The 17416-nt window shown below is 44.3% G+C and overlaps 1 protein-coding gene across 7 annotated transcripts in view; it reads left to right on the top strand.

Moving 5' to 3' along the window:
• The first annotated feature begins 583 nt into the window (after positions 1–583).
• Positions 584–17416, top strand: part of RNLS (renalase, FAD dependent amine oxidase) — a 298200-nt gene continuing 281367 nt past the window's right edge. For 5 of the 7 annotated variants that reach the window (XM_047088608.1, XM_047088615.1, XM_047088613.1 and 2 more), the window contains exons 1-4: positions 1139–1537; positions 1693–1798; positions 2520–2662; positions 11074–11232. In XM_047088608.1, coding sequence (XP_046944564.1) covers positions 1414–1537; positions 1693–1798; positions 2520–2662; positions 11074–11232 — 532 coding nt within the window. In that variant the 5' untranslated portion in view covers positions 1139–1413. Of the gene's footprint in view, positions 702–1138; positions 1538–1692; positions 1799–2519; positions 2663–11073; positions 11233–17416 lie in introns of those variants that run through there. The other 2 variants (XM_047088609.1, XM_047088612.1) reach the window with 1 other exon arrangement.

Genomic DNA, 17416 nt, shown 5'->3' with positions numbered 1-17416 from the left:
TTCCAGGACAATGTTGGAGGGAAACAGATCAGCGATAAAGGCATGAACCCTGTCCTGTCCATCTCTGCATCCCACAGGATATCGGAATGTGTTCCGGCATAAAAACATTTACAGAAGAGCAGAGCGATCTCACGTTTTCTGGTCAATCACACATCTGTAATCGTCACAGATCTGAAACGAAGACACTAGTGTCCCCATTCCCCAGATGGAGAAACTGAGGCTCGAGCTGAGGTAACACACACAGAGCCCGGAGGCCAATCTTATTAGAACCGTCCCAGGATTCCGACATCCTTCGGGGCATCGCTGGTGCGGTCCCCCCTCCGCCCCTCAAGACCGCAGTGTCACGCCGGCAGGGGCGCGCACGGGGACCGGGGCTCAGCTGCGCCTCCAGCCGGGGGGGGGGGGGCAGGTGCGCGCGCCGTCCCGCAAGCCCCCCCCCCCCCCCCCCGCTCCGCTCGTCCCCGGAGCGCCGGCTCCCGCCCCCCAGCCCGGCGGGCCGCTCGCCTCGCGCCTGCCCCCTGCAGGCCGGCCGCGGGGCTGCTCGCGGGGGGGGCGGGCCCGGAGCGCGGAGCGGGGTGCGGACATGGCGCGGGTGCTCATCGTGGGCGCCGGGCTGACGGGCAGCCTGTGCGCGGCGCTGCTGAGGAAAGAGACGCCCCGGCCTGTGCACCTCACGGTGTGGGAAGAGGCCGGGGACTCAGGTGGGTCGTCCGGCGGCCGAAACCGGGGCAAGGAGGCCGCCGCCGGCCGGGGGTTCCGAGGCGGCGAGCGGCCCCCCTGGGGGAGTCGGTGAGAAAATCCAGTGGCGGCCGAGGCCGGCGGGTCCCGGCAGCGGCATGCGCAGTGGCGCGCCCGGCCACGTGACCAGGGCCTCAGACCTACCCCCCCCCCCCCCGCCCCCAGGGCCCGACGCGGGGGGGGCGGGGGCTGTGACCCTGGCGCGGTGGGGGGTGGTGTCGGGGAGCGGGAGGGGTCCCCCGGCAGGAGGAGCGAGGGGAACCGGCGAAGCGGGAGGAGGGGAAGGAGGGGTGGGGGGGAGGGAGGAGTGAGAGGAGCGGGAGGAGCCCCGGGCCCCGGGAAGGAGGGAGGGAGGGGGAAGGAAGGGAGGAGCGGGAGGAGCCCCGGGCGGGAGAAAGGGAGGAGCCCGGAGGAGCTCTGGCCCTTTGCAACGCTTGGGCCTGGGGTCTTGGCCAATACGTGGGCTTACATCGCGGCCTGCTGGTGCCTTCGTGGCCTTCTCCCCGCTTCGAGGATCCCGAAGTGCCCGTTGGCCAGGACTTTACGAAGACCTACTTTACAGAATCCTTGTTTTCTCATGAAACCTGAGTGCAAGAGTGAAAGCATTCCTTGACTGACGCATCCTGACATGTCATTCGTTGTGTCGTTTTATTTGATCCATTCATCCGTTCTTTAATGAAACATGGGAGTCCGTGCTCCCGGCGCCGAGCTGAACAACGCTTGCCGCCCCATTCTTGTGCCCTCTTTGAGAAAGGGCCTCACGGTGACCAAATTGCCTCTGGACTGCTTCCTGACCATGGTAGGTTGCAGAGCCTAAAACTGAAACAAAAACAAACACCAAAAGGTCTTTTAAAAATACGGCTATGATCTGTTCAGCCCGACCTGAGCTGAACAGATTGAATCTCAGGAGGTTCATTCTGATGCACTAAGACGTTTCCTGTGGATTCATTCAAGGGGGGAGAATGGCTACTGCCCGGAGTCCTTGCAATCCACAGAGCACCGTTGACTTGGGAGCCCAGTACATCACCCGCACTCCCCATTATGCTAAAAAACACCAAAGGTGAGTTAGTTGCAAGGGGTGGAATCCTTCTTACTGAGTGTATGATGTAAACATGTTGAGATCATCCATTTTTAACTCTGCGTCTTGTAACAAAATATAGTGAGGGCAGGACAATATTGTCGCTGTCGGTGGTGGTAGCAGGAAGACGTGAACCTGAGTGAAGTGGATAAGCTGGGATACAGGTCTCCCGGGGTTATTGAGAAGACCGGAGGAGCTCTTACCCCACGGGGGCTCAGTAAATGTGCTTGACCGAGTCAGGGTTGAGGAAGAGGGAGGCTGGCTGTGACGCAGACAGTCTGCACCAAATTCAAGATTGGTGCCCTGCCTGCCTTTCTGTTTACCTTCTTCACTGACTTTAATTTTGAAATATGCAAGAAAATGGGCCTTCTGCTAATGTCAGCAGAGGTTTTATGGATTCTCCAAACGTTGCTGTTCGTCACTTGAATTCTGTTTTATTATTATTTTTTTAAGTAAGCTCTGTGCCCAAAAAGGGGCTTGAACTCACGACCCAGAGATCAAGAGTTGCGTGTTCCACCGACGGAGCCAGCCAGGCCCGCCCTGAGCTATGTTTTATCAACACGAAACATGTATTCAGTTGATCATGTCAAGATTTCTAGTTGTTATTTAGAATGATAATCTCTAAGAATTCTTGGACGAGACTATATAGTATTTTTAAGCTAACTAATTACGGTATGTAATTATATATGTTGATTTATTTCAGTTTTTATGATGAACTGTTAGCTCACGGCATTTTGAAACCTCTGACCTCTCCAATTGAAGGGATGGTAATGAAAGAAGGAGACTGTAACTTTGTGGCACCTCAAGGACTTTCTTCAATCGTTAAGCATTACCTGGAAGAATCAGGTGCGGATAAGGTTTTCTCTGCCTTCTTTTAAAATTAGCATTTACAGGGGCGCCTGGGTGGCGCAGTCGGTTGGGCGTCCGACTTCAGCCAGGTCACGATCTCGCCGTCCGCGAGTTCGAGCCCCGCGTCAGGCTCTGGGCTGATGGCTCGGAGCCTGGAGCCTGTTTCCGATTCTGTGTCTCCCTCTCTCTCTGCCCCTCCCCCGTTCGTGCTCTGTCTCTCTCTGTCCCAAAAATAAATAAAGGTTGAAAAAAAAAGTTAAAAAAAAAATAAAATTAGCATTTACAAATAAAAGTTGTATATATAGTTAAATATTAATACTATAAAGAAAGTCATAAAGTACGTGTTCTCCTATTCACTGCTCAACAGCTAATTTTCTCTTCCTAAAGTAATTCCTGATAATAGTTTTCAATATATACTTCCAGAAAAATGTTTATGTATCTATTGATCTTATATGACTATCTTTATGTATTTATTCATGCGTGTTTATGTTTGCTCTTTTTAAGATATGCACACAGGATTATTTTACATAAACCATTCTACAAGTTGTTTGGTCTGTTTATAATAAATCAACCCCCCCCCCCCCCCCCCGCCTGCCCTCATTTTCTATCTATCTACCTCCTATTGGTTCTGTTTCTCTGGAGAATCTTAACACATCATCATGGACAGAATCATATCTTAGGTCTATTTTCATATCAACAAATTCAGTATGCTTCATTCTTTTCAATGCCTGTTCAGTATTACATTATTTATGTATAAGTAAATACATGAATACATTGTTTATTAACTATTAACTTTCTGGTAAATATTTAGGTAAATATTTGGGGGGGTGATGGGTTGTTTTGGTTTTTGCTAATACCAGTGTTGGTGCATTATCTGACCCTGATGCACTTTTGTAAGCATATCTGTAGTACGATAGCTGTCAAATGGTAATGTGCATTTTTTTTTTTGTTGTTTGTTTTTTGAGAGAGAGAGAGAAAGCAGGGGAGGGGCAGAGAGAGAGGGAGACAGAGAATCTGAAGCAGGCTCCCTGCTGTCAGCGCAGAGTCTGACTAGGGGCTCGAACTCATGAACCATGAGATGCTGATCTGAGCCAAAATTGGTTGCTTAACCCACTGAGCCACCCAGGCGCCCCATAACATGTATTTGTAATGCTATCTTTTCCTCTTAAAGAGCATCTTATCATCAACGGTGAATGGGACATTACATCTTGATATTATGGAGATTTTTGGGTTTTGCCAATGTGACAGGTTAAAGATGGTATATTTTTGTGTTTTGATTTGCATTTACTTAATGAGTGAGTGGCTTTAACCAGCTCTTTGCATTTTTTTTCTTTGAATTTATTTATAACCTTTGACTCTTTTCTAGTAGGATGTTCATTTGTTCCTTATGTATTTTATGAATGTTTTGAAAATGTTTTTTTTTTGAAAATGACCTTTTCAAAAATGGTGATAAATGATCTTGGATGATAAATGATTTTTTTTCTTAAACAGAAGTAGGTTTCCTGATGAGTCATCATTAAATAAAATGCCCAATTCAAGATCACTGAAGAAAGGTGCTGACAATTTTTGTTTCATAAGCTATTTCTAGGATAATTATTGTTTGGACCTTCATCAAATATTAGTTATTGAGAACTATCCCAGGCAAGGGAGAGATCAGTGAGATTGAATATACAACATAAGAACATAGTAAATACCATTCTGGTTAGACCATTTCTCCATCTAGGATTCAGTCTGTGGTCATGTATTACTCAGGAGTTTCCAGAGAAACAGAACGAATAGGAGATAGACAAAATAGGATACGTGTACATGTGTGTATATATATGTGTGTGTGTGTGTGTGTGTGTGTGTGTGTGTATACATAATAGAATACATTGGATATATATAATAGGATATATATGTGTGTATATATATATATATATATATATGATTTATTGATTTATTATAAAGAATTGGTTTATGTGATTATGGAGGCTGGCAAATGTCAAGATTTGCCAGATGGGTTGGCAGGCTGGAGACCCAGGGAAGCCAACAGTTTCGTTTCAGTCTGAAGGCTGAGAACCAAGAGACCTAATGGTACAATTCCAGTCTGAAGGCTAGCAGCCTCCAGACCCAGGAGGAGCTGACTTTTCAGTTCAAGTCCAAGTACAGGGGAAGAAAACCCTCCAAACCCTTGTTCCAGGTTGAAAGCGGTCAGGCGGGAAGAATTCTTCTTCACTGTCAGGAGGGTCAGGCTTTTTGTTTCATTCAAGCCTTTGACTGATTGGATAAGACTCATCTGTGTTAAGTAGGGAGGGTAATCGGCTTTAGTCTGTCTACCAACTTAAATGTTAATCTCATCCAAAAAGCACCCTCATAGACAGACCCAGGATAATGTTTGACCAAATATCTGGGCACTCTGTGACCCAGGTTAATGCATAAAATTAACCACTGCAGATTATGATACCATTGGATATTTTATAGAATGTCTCCATCAGCTTCATATACCCTATCACTTTAAAAATCTCATTTCTGTTGTGATTTGGCCCAATCTACATGTGCATATTTACTGAAATCCTCAGGTACTCACTAACCGTATTATATATCTACCCATCCATGCATGTCATATATCCATTCAATATAGACTTATTGAGTAGTTACTATATGCCAGGCACTGTTTTAGGCGCTAATGATACATGAACCAAAGTCCTTGCCCTCTTACAGCTGATGTTCTGGCAAAGAGACAGTTCTTAAATACACAGTGCCTACATCCTCATTTTGGTAGGTGTTAGGGGAGTATATGTTTTGTCTTCCAATTTTGCTTTGGAAGGTCTTGGGAAAAGAGGTTATATTTAATTACCTGCGGCTCACATAGAATGTGGCACACATCATGGGCATGCATGGGCAGTGACAGTCACCATGGCTGTTCCATCATGCTATCATGCCCATGCCGCAGCTATCATATCATATGATCCTACAGCAACAATTCAAAACCTAACTCTATCATTATAACACTCGCCACCTTTATACTATTCATACACAGCCCTGCTACACCAACATTATCCCTATCACAAACATGAAATAAAACACCCCTAACCACCTCATGCTGATGCTAATACTATCTCTAGGGGGCCTTCCGCCACTCTCGGGATTCATCCCCAAACGAATAATCATCCAAGAATTAACAAAAAATGAGATAATTATCATACCTACACGACTAGCCTCATAACATTATTCAACCTATACTTTTATATACCCCCTCCCATCGTAACCTCCACCATACTACTCCCACTCACACCAGTATTATCCATCCTGGATTAGGAGTTTAGATTAAAACAGACCAAGAGCCTTTAAAGCCCTAAGTGCACCATAGCCATGTAAGTCTGCACACTTAACTCTAAGGACTGCAAGAATCTATCTTACATCAATTGATTGCGAATCAAACACGTTAATGAAGCTAAGTCCTGACTAGATTGGGGGGTTTCCATCCCATGAAATTTTAGTTAACAGCTAAATACCCTAATCAATCTACTTCCCCGCCATCTAGGAATAAAAGGCAGGAGAAGCCCAGGCAGCGTTGAGGCTGCTTCTTTGAATTTGCAGTTCAATGTGATATTTCACCACAGAGCTTGGCCAGAAGAGGGCTTCAACTTCTGTTCTTAGATTTCCAGTCTAACGCTTTACTCAGCCATTTTACTTATGTTCATAAACCGCCATTTTCTACGAACCGCAAAGATGTCGGCACTCTGTATCTCCTAACTGGTGCCTGAGCTGGCGTAGTAGGAACCGCCCTTAGACTTCTAATTCGAGCTGAACTTGGCCCACCCAGCACTCTACTGGGAGAGGATCAGATCTATAACGTAGTCGTCACTATCCGTGGTACCCTGGATGGGTACCCTGGCTCAAGCGATTGACTCTCCGAAGGCTAATAGTACGGAGGTGTTGAGTCTTGGGAATTTTAGGGGGTTGAGAGGAGTAACGCCTGTGGGTGGTCAGCAGCCCACCGACTCCGGAGTCGGGGCAAGGCTTGAGTGGTAAAAGGCTGTGAAGAAGCCTGCGAAGAAAAATACTTCTGAAATGATGAAGAGAATTACTCCCTCCCGCAGGCCCTTTTGAGCAATAGGTGTGTGGTGGCCTTGAAACGTGCTTTCTCGGACAATATCTCGTCATCGGGGTATATAGTTGGCAGGTTGGTTGTCAACCCTACAGTTAATAAGGATGTTGAGTTGAAGTGAAATCATATCGCCAATCCTGAAGTTACCAGGAGGGCTGAAAGAGCTCCCGCGAGTGGTCACGGGCTGGGTTAACTATGTGGTATGCGTGGGTTTGGTGGCTCGTTAGGTGCTCTCCTGTAGGTGTAGACTTACTAACAGGGTAAAGACATAGGCTTGAATAAGGGCCACAGCAAATTCGAGAATTGTTAGTAAGACACGAATAACGAAGGCAATGAGGGCGACAGACGTGCTGACGTGTATTAGGGCTGGAGTAGCTCCTCATTAAGTGAATTAACAGGTGACCTGCTGTGAGTCGTAAGGTCAGAGCACCTGGTGGGATGAAGAGACTAATAGTTGCAATGACCACGAGTATAGGGATTAGGGGAAGAGGTGTTCCCTGAGGTAGGAAGTGGGCTAAGGATGCTTTCGTCTCGTATCGGAACCCGGTGACCATGGGGCCGGCTCTTGGGGGCATGGATATTCCCTTGTACCTAGTAAGTGTCATGATCTATACCATGATAGGTTTCTGTGTCTGTATCTATTTCTGTATACATATAGGTGCATATGTATACTGGAGGTGTTGTTAAATATATTTAATACAGTGATATGCATTAGGTGACTATCAGTTCTCATTTAACTAGTTCTTAGTAAAGACCTGTTTCTATTTTCAATTTGTACAGCCTGTTGTGACAGTGAGTCTTGTAGATTTTTTTCTCTCACTATATAAAACACTATTTACTTCAAAAAGTAATTTTTATTTTTTTTAAAGTTTATTTATTTTGAGAAGAGAGAGGGTGAGGAGGAGCAGAAAGAGGGAGAGAGAGAGAGAATCCCAAGAGGCCATGAGATCATGATCCAAGCTGAAATCGGGAGTCAGTCATTTAACCAACCGAGCCACTTGGGCGCCCCCAAGAAGTAATTTTTTTTTTTTTTTTTTTTTTTTTAGATTGTGCACTGCTGGTAGAAAGCTTGGAAAATACAGTAAAATGGCAGGAAAAATGTCATTATATCTGTCAATAATAAGCCCATCTTGTGACCTACTTTCTGCTTTTAATTTTTTTAATTTAATTTTTTGTTTTTATTTATTTTGAGAGAGAGAGAGAGAGCCAGTGGTAGAAGGGCAGAGAAAGAGAGGGAGAGAAAGAGAATCCCAAGCGGCTTCACACTGTCAGCACAGAGTCCAGTGCAAGGCTCCAGCCCGCAAACCGTGAGGTCATGACCCGAGCCAAAATCAAGAGTCAGACGCTTTCTTTAAAAATGAATTTTGAGGGGCACCTGGGTGGCTCAGTCGGTTAAGCCTCTGACTTCGGCTCAGGTCATGATCTCACGGTTCGTGAATTTGAGCCCCGCGTCGGGCTCTGCGCTGACAGCTCAGAGCCTGGATAGAGCCTGCTTCGGATTCTGTGTCTCCCTCTCTCTCTGCCCTCCCCTGCTCACGCTCTGTCTCTCTCTGTCTCTCAAAAAATGAATAAACATTAAAAAAATAAATAAAAACAAATGTTGATGTAATTGAGTTCAAGGTTTACATAATTTGAGTGTATATAAACTTTTTCTTTGTTTATTTTAATATTACCTTTGTCATATTTCAGGAATCTTTTATCTGTTATTATAGTATTTATAGACATTATCTATACCATTTTAAAATTTACAGTTATATCCCTTTAAGTTTCTTTTTTTTTTTTTTTAATTTTTTTTTTCAACGTTTATTTATTTTTGGGACAGAGAGAGACAGAGCATGAACGGGCGAGGGGCAGAGAGAGAGGGAGACACAGAATCGGAAACAGGCTCCAGGCTCTGAGCCATCAGCCCAGAGCCCGACGCGGGGCTCGAACTCACGGACCGCGAGATCGTGACCTGGCTGAAGTCGGACGCTTAACCGACTGCGCCACCCAGGCGCCCCACCTTTAAGTTTCTTTAAAGCTCTCTGTCCTCTAAATGGTCCACAAAAGTTTTAGTGATTCCACAACGTAAGTTGCGAGAGTTTCTGGAATCAGAATGATCTGGATTCAAATTAATGTTCTGCCACCCCTTCCTAGTTATGTAGTAATGGGAACGTCTAAAAATCAATACCCTGGTTCTTTCATTGGAGAAATAAGAGTAGTAATAGTACCCACTTTGTAGTATACCCGCTATAGAATATACGCACTCATTGTCAATCCAAGCAAATAACAGGCCAGGTACATAGCAGTCTCTTGACCAATGCTGGTTCAGAAAATAAGCTACTCTAACGAGGCCGACCTTTGTCTTCCCTCAGTGCAGAAGAACCCAAATTGCCAAGAGATTCCAAAACTACTCTACAGTTCGGAATCGGTTAGGCTTACGAGCCCGAAAGCTGTTGGACGAACCAGTCAGTAGTAGCTTAGATTGGAGCCGACTTCCGGGGAAGTTATCTGTGTGCTTTAGGATAGGGATAATGCTGAATAGCACAGATGATGCTTTCGGATGGCTTCAAATCTCTAAAGCCAGTATCTAACCCCTTAAATACACACACCTACCAATGAGCCCTTAAATGCCCTTAAATACACACCACCGGTAAGCACGCGATGCTCTTTTCAAAGGGAACATCATGGGAAAACACAACAGCGTAGAACATATACAATTCCTAGGCCTACCTGAGGTCCAGATCAGGGCCAGGACTAGAGCGAGGCGAGCAAGGTGACCTGGCCGGGGTGGGACATCCTAAATAAACAGAAGCAAGCTAAGCAGACCTGCTCTGGGGGGAGTGGAGACGGTGTCTGTGAGTCGGACGCCCCAGTTACCTGCACCTTCCCCAGGCTGGGGCCTCGGACAGACCCTCAGGCAGGTGGGAGGCAGTTCACAAGCCCTTGCTCTAATCTGCTAACGGAATGGTGTTAATCGCCTCAAAGAGATTGACCCCTGGGATAGATCCGACGTACCTAAAACAGGCGGATGTTTTGAATCAGTCGGAAGGAATGGTCAAGGCACCGATGGCGGAGGGACCTCACAGATGAGGGGGCTCACACTGAGCCAGAGCAGCCACAGGAGGGAAGCCTCGTGGCCCAGGTTGGACGTAAGCCTGCGTTTGAGCGGCTGGGAGCCCGAGGTGTGGCAGGTAACGATGGACGGGACTTTCAGTGAGCTTTTCTGTTTTGTTCTGTCTTCGCTTTTTTTTTTTTTTCTGTTCCTGAGGCTGCATGAAAAGTGGACTTGTTTTGGGGGCACCTGGGTGGCTCGGTCGGTTAAGCATCCTGCTCTCAATTTCTGCTCAGGTCACGATGTCACGGTTCATGAGATGGAGCCCCGAGTCGGGCTCTGCGCTGACAGTGCAGAGCCTGCTTGGGATTCTCTCTCTCCCTCTCTCACTCTGCCCCTCCCCTGCTTGCGCTCTGTCTCTCTCAAAATAAATACACATTAAAAAAAAAAAAGTAGGAGCGCCTGGGTGGCTCATTTGGTTACGCATCCAACTTCATCTCATCTCATTGTTCGTGGGTTCGTGCAGACTGGGTGGAGCCTGCTTGGGATTCTCTCTCTCTCTCTCTCTCTCTCTCTACCCACCCCCCCAACTCTCTCTCTAAGTAAATAAGCTTAAAAAAATTAAAAAAAAAAAGTCGTTTTTAAATCAAAGTTTTCTGAAAATTGAAATGTGAGGTAAGTGCTTGTGTCCCAAGGAGGCTTATTGATCCAATTGCATTTTCTTACCTTTTGGTTTATGGTTCATGTTTCGTTCTCTTCAACGGGTACTGATTAAATAGAATGTGCCGAGTGCTATACTGTGTATGCGATGTGGTATTCGTGGAAACAAAACAGGCGTAATTCGTTGCTCATGGGCTCACATTTTAATAGGGAAGGGAATAATAACCAAATAACTACTCAAATAATTAAGAAAATACCTCGGTGTTAAATGCAAAGAAGGAAAATGAGTTGACTGGCCATTCTAGATTGTATTTCTCTTAATTCCAATTCTTCTTGATAAAGGTTTTCCACCAATTAATAAAAGACAGCTGTGGTTATTATTATTGATTGTAGCAGTAGTTTCCCCCTCCCCCTCACCCCCCAGAGCAGCCATGGACCCGGAGGTCCAAGGGTGCCAGAAAGAGAGAAATCCTACTGGATGAGAAAGAAAGTGAGCCCCAGGGGCTGTAGACGACAAACTTCACTGTTTCGTTCACCTGAGTGGATTCAGTTTGTGATTCTTCCCGGCGTCCTCATTCGCACGGCAGTCCTGATTATGTGAACATGACTTCGCTTTCGGAACAGGTGCCGAGGTCTCCTTCCGACACCGTGTGACCCGGATCAACCTGAGAAATGACAAGTGGGAAGTGTCCAAGGAAACAGGTTCCCCCGAGCGGTTTGACATCGTTGTCCTCACGATGCCGGTTCCGCAGATTCTGCAGCTCCGAGGTGACATCGCAAACCGTGAGTCCCGGCCTGCGCCGTTCGCCCGAGAGACTGGAGTTCCTCTCACAGGGCATGAGTTCGGTTAAAACTGGCTTAGCAGAGCGTGTGTTACGGATTCTGTTGCTTTGCATGTTTTAAAAACTGATACCGTGGACTCGCTCGTGACATTGGTCTAGGTCAGACTGACACCCAGAGGATTGTTTTTTAACCGGTTAGAGGTTGAACATTGTTCTTGTTGCCCTTGCCTTTAAGAAGTAAATATTTTTGATGGACATGCATGTAGGTTGGCCTAAATGAAGAGCGGTCTCTTTGTGGCCCTCGTGGGGGAAAGGAAGGCTTTTCTGATTCAAGAATTGATTACGTCAACCTTCTGGCAAGCCTCATCTTGGATGGCTCCTGAGTGCGACGGCTACTGAGCTCTTCCCTGCTCGGGACTTGTCGGCTCACTTTTTCTTTACCTGGCTTCTCCCCTCCTTTTTTTTAAAAACAGGCTTGAGGTATAATTCACATACCATACAGTTCACTTATTTAGAGCGTACGAGTCAGTAGTATTTGGTATACTCCCCGATATATGCGACCGTTACCCCATTTTCATCACCTTGGAAAGAAACCCCAAGTCCTAAAGCATTCAGCACCTTCCCTCTGTCTCCGTTTCCATCCCAGCCCCGAGCAAACAAGAATCTACTCTGTGTCTCCGTCGATTTCCCTATTCCCTGGATCCTTAAGAAAAGCCCTTCTGTGGTCCTGCTTTGCTTCCGTGTATGACAGGTTTCGCTGATTTTCCTCGTCTCTTCCGTCATGTGTGACTGGACCTGACTCATCAGAGCCTCTGACTTCTAGAAGTTACGTCATCTTGCTTTGAAGCCCGTGGGTTAGAGCAGTGGTGGGCGGGGCTTCAGGGCCGAGGGACGGTGGTGGATATGGTCGTGCCTATAGCTTTTGACTTTCTCGTAGGACTAAAGTTGACGTTGGATTTCACTGAGGAACAGCCTTTTATGTCCCCATTAGCACGAAAACTGGTAATAAATACGGTTTGTAGATCTTATTTTTAGAGCCGTAATGGGAATTGTTCTCCAAGGAAGAACATCGCTGCTTATTACACCTTGAAAGCAGTGTATTTTTCCCGAATATCAGGTCCACCGCGTGGTAACAACGTAGGTCCTTCTCCAGCACAGTCTGAGATGACAACATAGAAGGGACTGGAAGACTTGCCAGACGGCTAAGGGCACAAAACCAATTTCAAGGATCTCTTTTACAAGCCTACCTCTGCTCTGTTGTTCTATTGTCGCTTTAACGTAGGAGGACTTCTTGCTATGGAGTCTGTAACAGGTGGGCTGATTTGGAGACTGGTAAATAACATACTGTAACACTTACCTGAAACACAGCGGTTGGTCATTACATTTGGTTGTGCTGTAAATTGCATGTTCCTGTTTTTATTTTATTTATTTTAATTTTTTTTAACGTTTATTTATTTTTGAGATAGAGAGAGACAGAGCATGAACAGGGGAGGGGCAGAGAGAGAGGGAGACACAGAATCTGAAACAGGCTCCAGGCTCCGAGCTGTCAGCACAGAGCCCGACGCGGGGCTCGAACTCACGGACCGTGAGATCATGACCTGAGCCGAAGTCGGACGCTCAACCAACTGAGCCACCCAGGCGCCCCTGCATGTTCCTGTTTTTTAAAAGCTACCTATTTTTGTATGTGAGGGGAGACCCTTTAACATTGCGTTTTGAAAGCAGTTCTCCATATTTGTAAATGGTGACATATACAACATAATGTCATAGCATGGACTGACCCTAAAGATCTTGGAGGGTCTGCTAATTGATACTTTTATTTAGATCTGCTGTATCCTTATTTTTTTGAATGTTGGAACTGTGTGGGGGTGAGAGATACCTTAATTCTCCTATTATTTTGTTTCTTTCTGTCTTTCCTAGGGCTATGGCTATTAATTTTTTTCTGCAATTTTTGCTTTGTGATCTTCTGATACCGTATTATTTGATTCATAAAGTATCTTTACTACAATGATACTCTCTAACTTAAAAAGGTCTCTCTTTAGTCTCATTTTAATTTTATTTTGCCTTCACGTCAACCTTGACCAATAAATGAGATGCTCATTCTTTGGTTTTCATGTGTCTGGCTCAACATTTTTACTTCTAACCTTTCAGAGATACTTTATTTCAGAAGAACATCTTTTGTATCTGTTTATCTTTGAGTCCAGTAATTTCATAAGGATATACCTTCTTGATCATTTCTTACGGGGTGTGTTGTCCATTTTTGACTTGAAGACAGCTTTTTTCTTATTTTCAGCTGTTTCCTCCTGATACTGTACTTACTTGAAGAGTTTTTTCTGTTCCCCCTTTGACGAGGATCTCACAGTATCTCAACAACTACAAAGTGTCTTCTTCCCATATCTGCCATTTTGTCTCAACTCACTTCAACTTTGGTCTTGGCATTACTTTGTACTTTCTTTTGCTGGCCTTCTCTCCTCATCACCTATGTGATTTTTCAAAGAGGTCATAGATTATTCACTGTTTTCAGGTCATTGCCTCATTCCAGCCACATTTTTCTGGGATGTATTTTTCATCAGCTCATTTGTGAGGTTCTGTTACGCTCTGTCTTCCTTAGCTTCTCTACTTGGGTCCCTCTCTAATTATTACCCATTTTTCCATGATCCCATTTCTGTCGACTTCACAAAGCATAGTGTTGTCAAGAACGGCCAGACATTTCAGTCAGAGTATGTTGCTAGAGATTATAAAGATTGGGTGCCAGTGATCATTAATATAATAATATTTTTATTAATATGGAAAGATTCCACAATATTTTTAAATTAGAAAAAGTATATAGATGCATCTGTATTTCTTTTCTGTTGACAAAAAATGGTTTGGCAGAAACAGATTAACATTGTTATTGCTTGAAGATGATTTTAATTTCCTTTCTTACAATTTTGTGAATAGTCATAACTCTAAAAATAAGGACAGTCTACTTTTACTATAAACAATGATAACGACACCATTTTAAAAAATGTTATCAAGCTGCAAAGGAAATAGAACTGTTTTCCTTTTCCTTTTTATTGGAGGCGTACGATGGGTTATGTGGGCTCTTGGTGATGAAAACGTTTATGGATGATTGACTTGGTACGCTTGACTGAGGGTGAGGGTCTTTGGGTTTTGGGTTGGCTCAGTTCAGAATTGGACCCCACGTGAATAATTCTGTGTTTAGTTCACTGTTAGGAAATAAGTCACCCTGGCAGAACGTGCTAACACTGACCCTTTACTACCTATGGGTCTAAAACAAAAGGGATTAAAAACATCCGCTTTCTCTTCGTTGTAAATCTCAACAGTGAGCTCAGTATGAGGATCATCAATGTCTTCTCTCTGTGTTTTCTGGAGAACCTTAACCACGCTCGCTCTCGTTTGATTCCACTTCTTCCGTTCCTGCGAGAAAGACCTTCATCTACAAAGCCATGTGTTGCCATCTAGTGGACCCTGTGTGCATTGCAGCTCCCCTCAATTTTTAAACTACAGAGGACTCTGAAGATGATGGCAATAGGGGATATACGTAAACCTGTAACTGTAACATAATTCCCCAAACCCGACAGTCATCACAGGGAAATAAACTTAGGCGCATGACAACTGACTGACCGACTTACCCGGAAGCGCCTAGCTGGTCAGGGACGGAACCGGGTGCCATCTTCCAAGCCTCGCATTGCTACGAACCGTGAGCAGCCCCTGCCTTTGCTTTCTCTGCATTTCCTTCTCGTCCCCGTCCCCTTTGTAAATCACATCTGCCGTTTTGGGTCAATGCAAATGCCATCTCTTAAGTGAAAGACTTCCCTGTTGATTTCACATGGACTGGATTCTCCCCTACGCACTGCTCCCTTTTCCTGTTTTGCTTTTTACGGAAGACACAGAACTACATTTTGGGGAGGCAGTTGTGTATTACATTTATTACAGTATCCCAGGTGAGAGAACAGGGAATCTTTATGGCCCATATAGAGAACCTCTTATCATTCACGATTCACCTTCTGGTCCTGTGACGGCTACTCTAGAATGCAGCCACCAAAGAAAAGCAACCGTGAGGCCTTAAAGCAGGCAATTTTAGAATAAGGGTATATGTGCTTTAATTCTTTGTACAGAAGTTTGGCATCCGACATAGTATTATTTGTTTGAGTCTAAAAGAAATGCTTCCTTTGTTTATATTTTTAAAATTTTAACACTTGTTCATCCAAAACATAATAGTTTAAAAATTTCAGTAAATTCACAGATGCTAGGTTTTTGATGAACTATTGAAGATCTTGGGGGTACATTTCTAACTTTCTGAAGATGCCCTAGTGAATGTTCACTTTCTCAGTAGTTATCTGCCTAGCACTCCTCCCCTTTCCTCACATCGGTTCCCCAGTGAGCCAGCATCGTCCCACGCCTTCTTCTCTTGTCCCACACCTTCTCCGGCCACACAGCCTGGCTCCAGATACCCTTCATGCTGGGCGTAAGAATTGCTCAGGTTATATTCTTAATATTTTCTGTTCTTTCCATTTAATTTAATTTAATTTAATTTAATTTAATTTAATTTTTTTTTTAAGTTCATTTTTTTTGAGACAGAGAGCAAGCATGAGGAGGGTAAGGGCAAAGAGAGAGAGAGAGAGAGAGAGAATGAGAGAGAATCCCCAGCAGGCTCCGCACCATCAGTGCAAGCCCAATGCCGGCCTCGAACTCACAAACTGTGAGATCATGACCTGAGCCGAAATCAAGAGTCAAATGCTTAACCGACTGAGCCACCCAGATGCCCCTGTTCTTTCCATTTAATTAACTTTATTATTAATATATTTTACTGATGAAAAATTAGAAACTAAAAATAATATGAAAGCCACTCATAATTCCAGCCCCTTAGATACTAACCTAGTTAATACTTATTTCTGGATATTTTTAAAGGTAGAAATAGAAAATATATTTCTTTTCTTTCCCTCTCTTTAAAAAAATTTTTTTTATTTTAAAGAGAGAGAGAGAGTGAAAGAGAGAGAGAGCAAGGGAAGGGCAGAGGGAGATGGAGAGAGAGAGAATCTCAGGCAAGGTCTGCGCTCAGTGTGGAGCCTGACACAAGGCTCGATCCCAGGAACCTGAGATCATGACCTGAGCCGAAATCAAGAGTCAGACACTTAACCGACTGAGCCACCCAGGCATCCCTCCTCCTCTTTTTTTTACTTTATAATATTTTAGGAATATCTTTCCAATGCCAATGAATATTCATGTGTGTCATGATTGTTACTACATACTGTTCTATTCTTTTTTTTAATTTTTTTTTTTTTCAACGTTTATTTATTTTTGGGACAGAGAGAGACAGAGCATGAACGGGGGAGGGGCAGAGAGAGAGGGAGACACAGAATCGGAAACAGGCTCCAGGCTCTGAGCCATCAGCCCAGAGCCTGACGCGGGGCTCGAACTCACGGACCGCGAGATTGTGACCTGGCTGAAGTCGGACGCTTAACCGACTGCGCCACCCAGGCGCCCCTTTACTGTTCTATTCTTTGATTTACCTTGATGTGTTAAACCTTGACAGACATTTAGGAGGTTTCCAGTTTTACAAAGTGTTGCTCACAGAATGTTCACAAAGTGTTAAGTGCAAAGCTGAAACAAAGATTTTCTCCACTACATTCTTTTCCTCATGGAAATAGTTAATTTTAATATAGACTAGAATAAGGCCCTCTCGATGAGTTTTGTTCTGAGTTTTCTTGGCTAATCAGTGTTTTATTTCTGTGTGCTTTAGAATCAGGTTTCGTTAAAAACTGTTGCAATATTGATTTGAGTTACATTGAACTTAAGCATTAATTTGGGGAGAATTGACACCTTACAATAGTGTGTCTTTCTATTCAAACAAATGAAATAATCCTGCATTTATTTAGGAATTTTTATGTCCTTCAGTAAAACTTTGTAGCTTTTGTCTTAAGATCTTAGACATTTCTTGTTACTATTATTATGAAATCTTTTATGGTATCTGTGGAGATTGGGAATCGTGTCACTTCTGTTTTACGTTTACTTAGGTGTTTCCAGAAAACACCACCTGGCTAAGTTTTTAAGTCCACCATGAAAAATCTGTTTCTTCTGAGAGTGGAGTTAAACCCTTTTACATTTATTGGGGTAAATAGTATGTTGCTTTTTATCGCTTCCATTGATGTCTGTTATTTACTTTACTTTCTTTTTTCACTTTT

The sequence above is a fragment of the Lynx rufus genome, unplaced genomic scaffold, assembly GCF_022079265.1.
Source record: "Lynx rufus isolate CCGP_SWC_20201006 ecotype Redwood Valley unplaced genomic scaffold, mLynRuf1.p SCAF_25, whole genome shotgun sequence".
In the NCBI taxonomy this organism is placed as follows: domain Eukaryota; kingdom Metazoa; phylum Chordata; class Mammalia; order Carnivora; family Felidae; genus Lynx; species Lynx rufus.
Note: the sequence above shows the minus strand (reverse complement) of the source record. Positions and strands in the feature narration are given on the sequence as shown.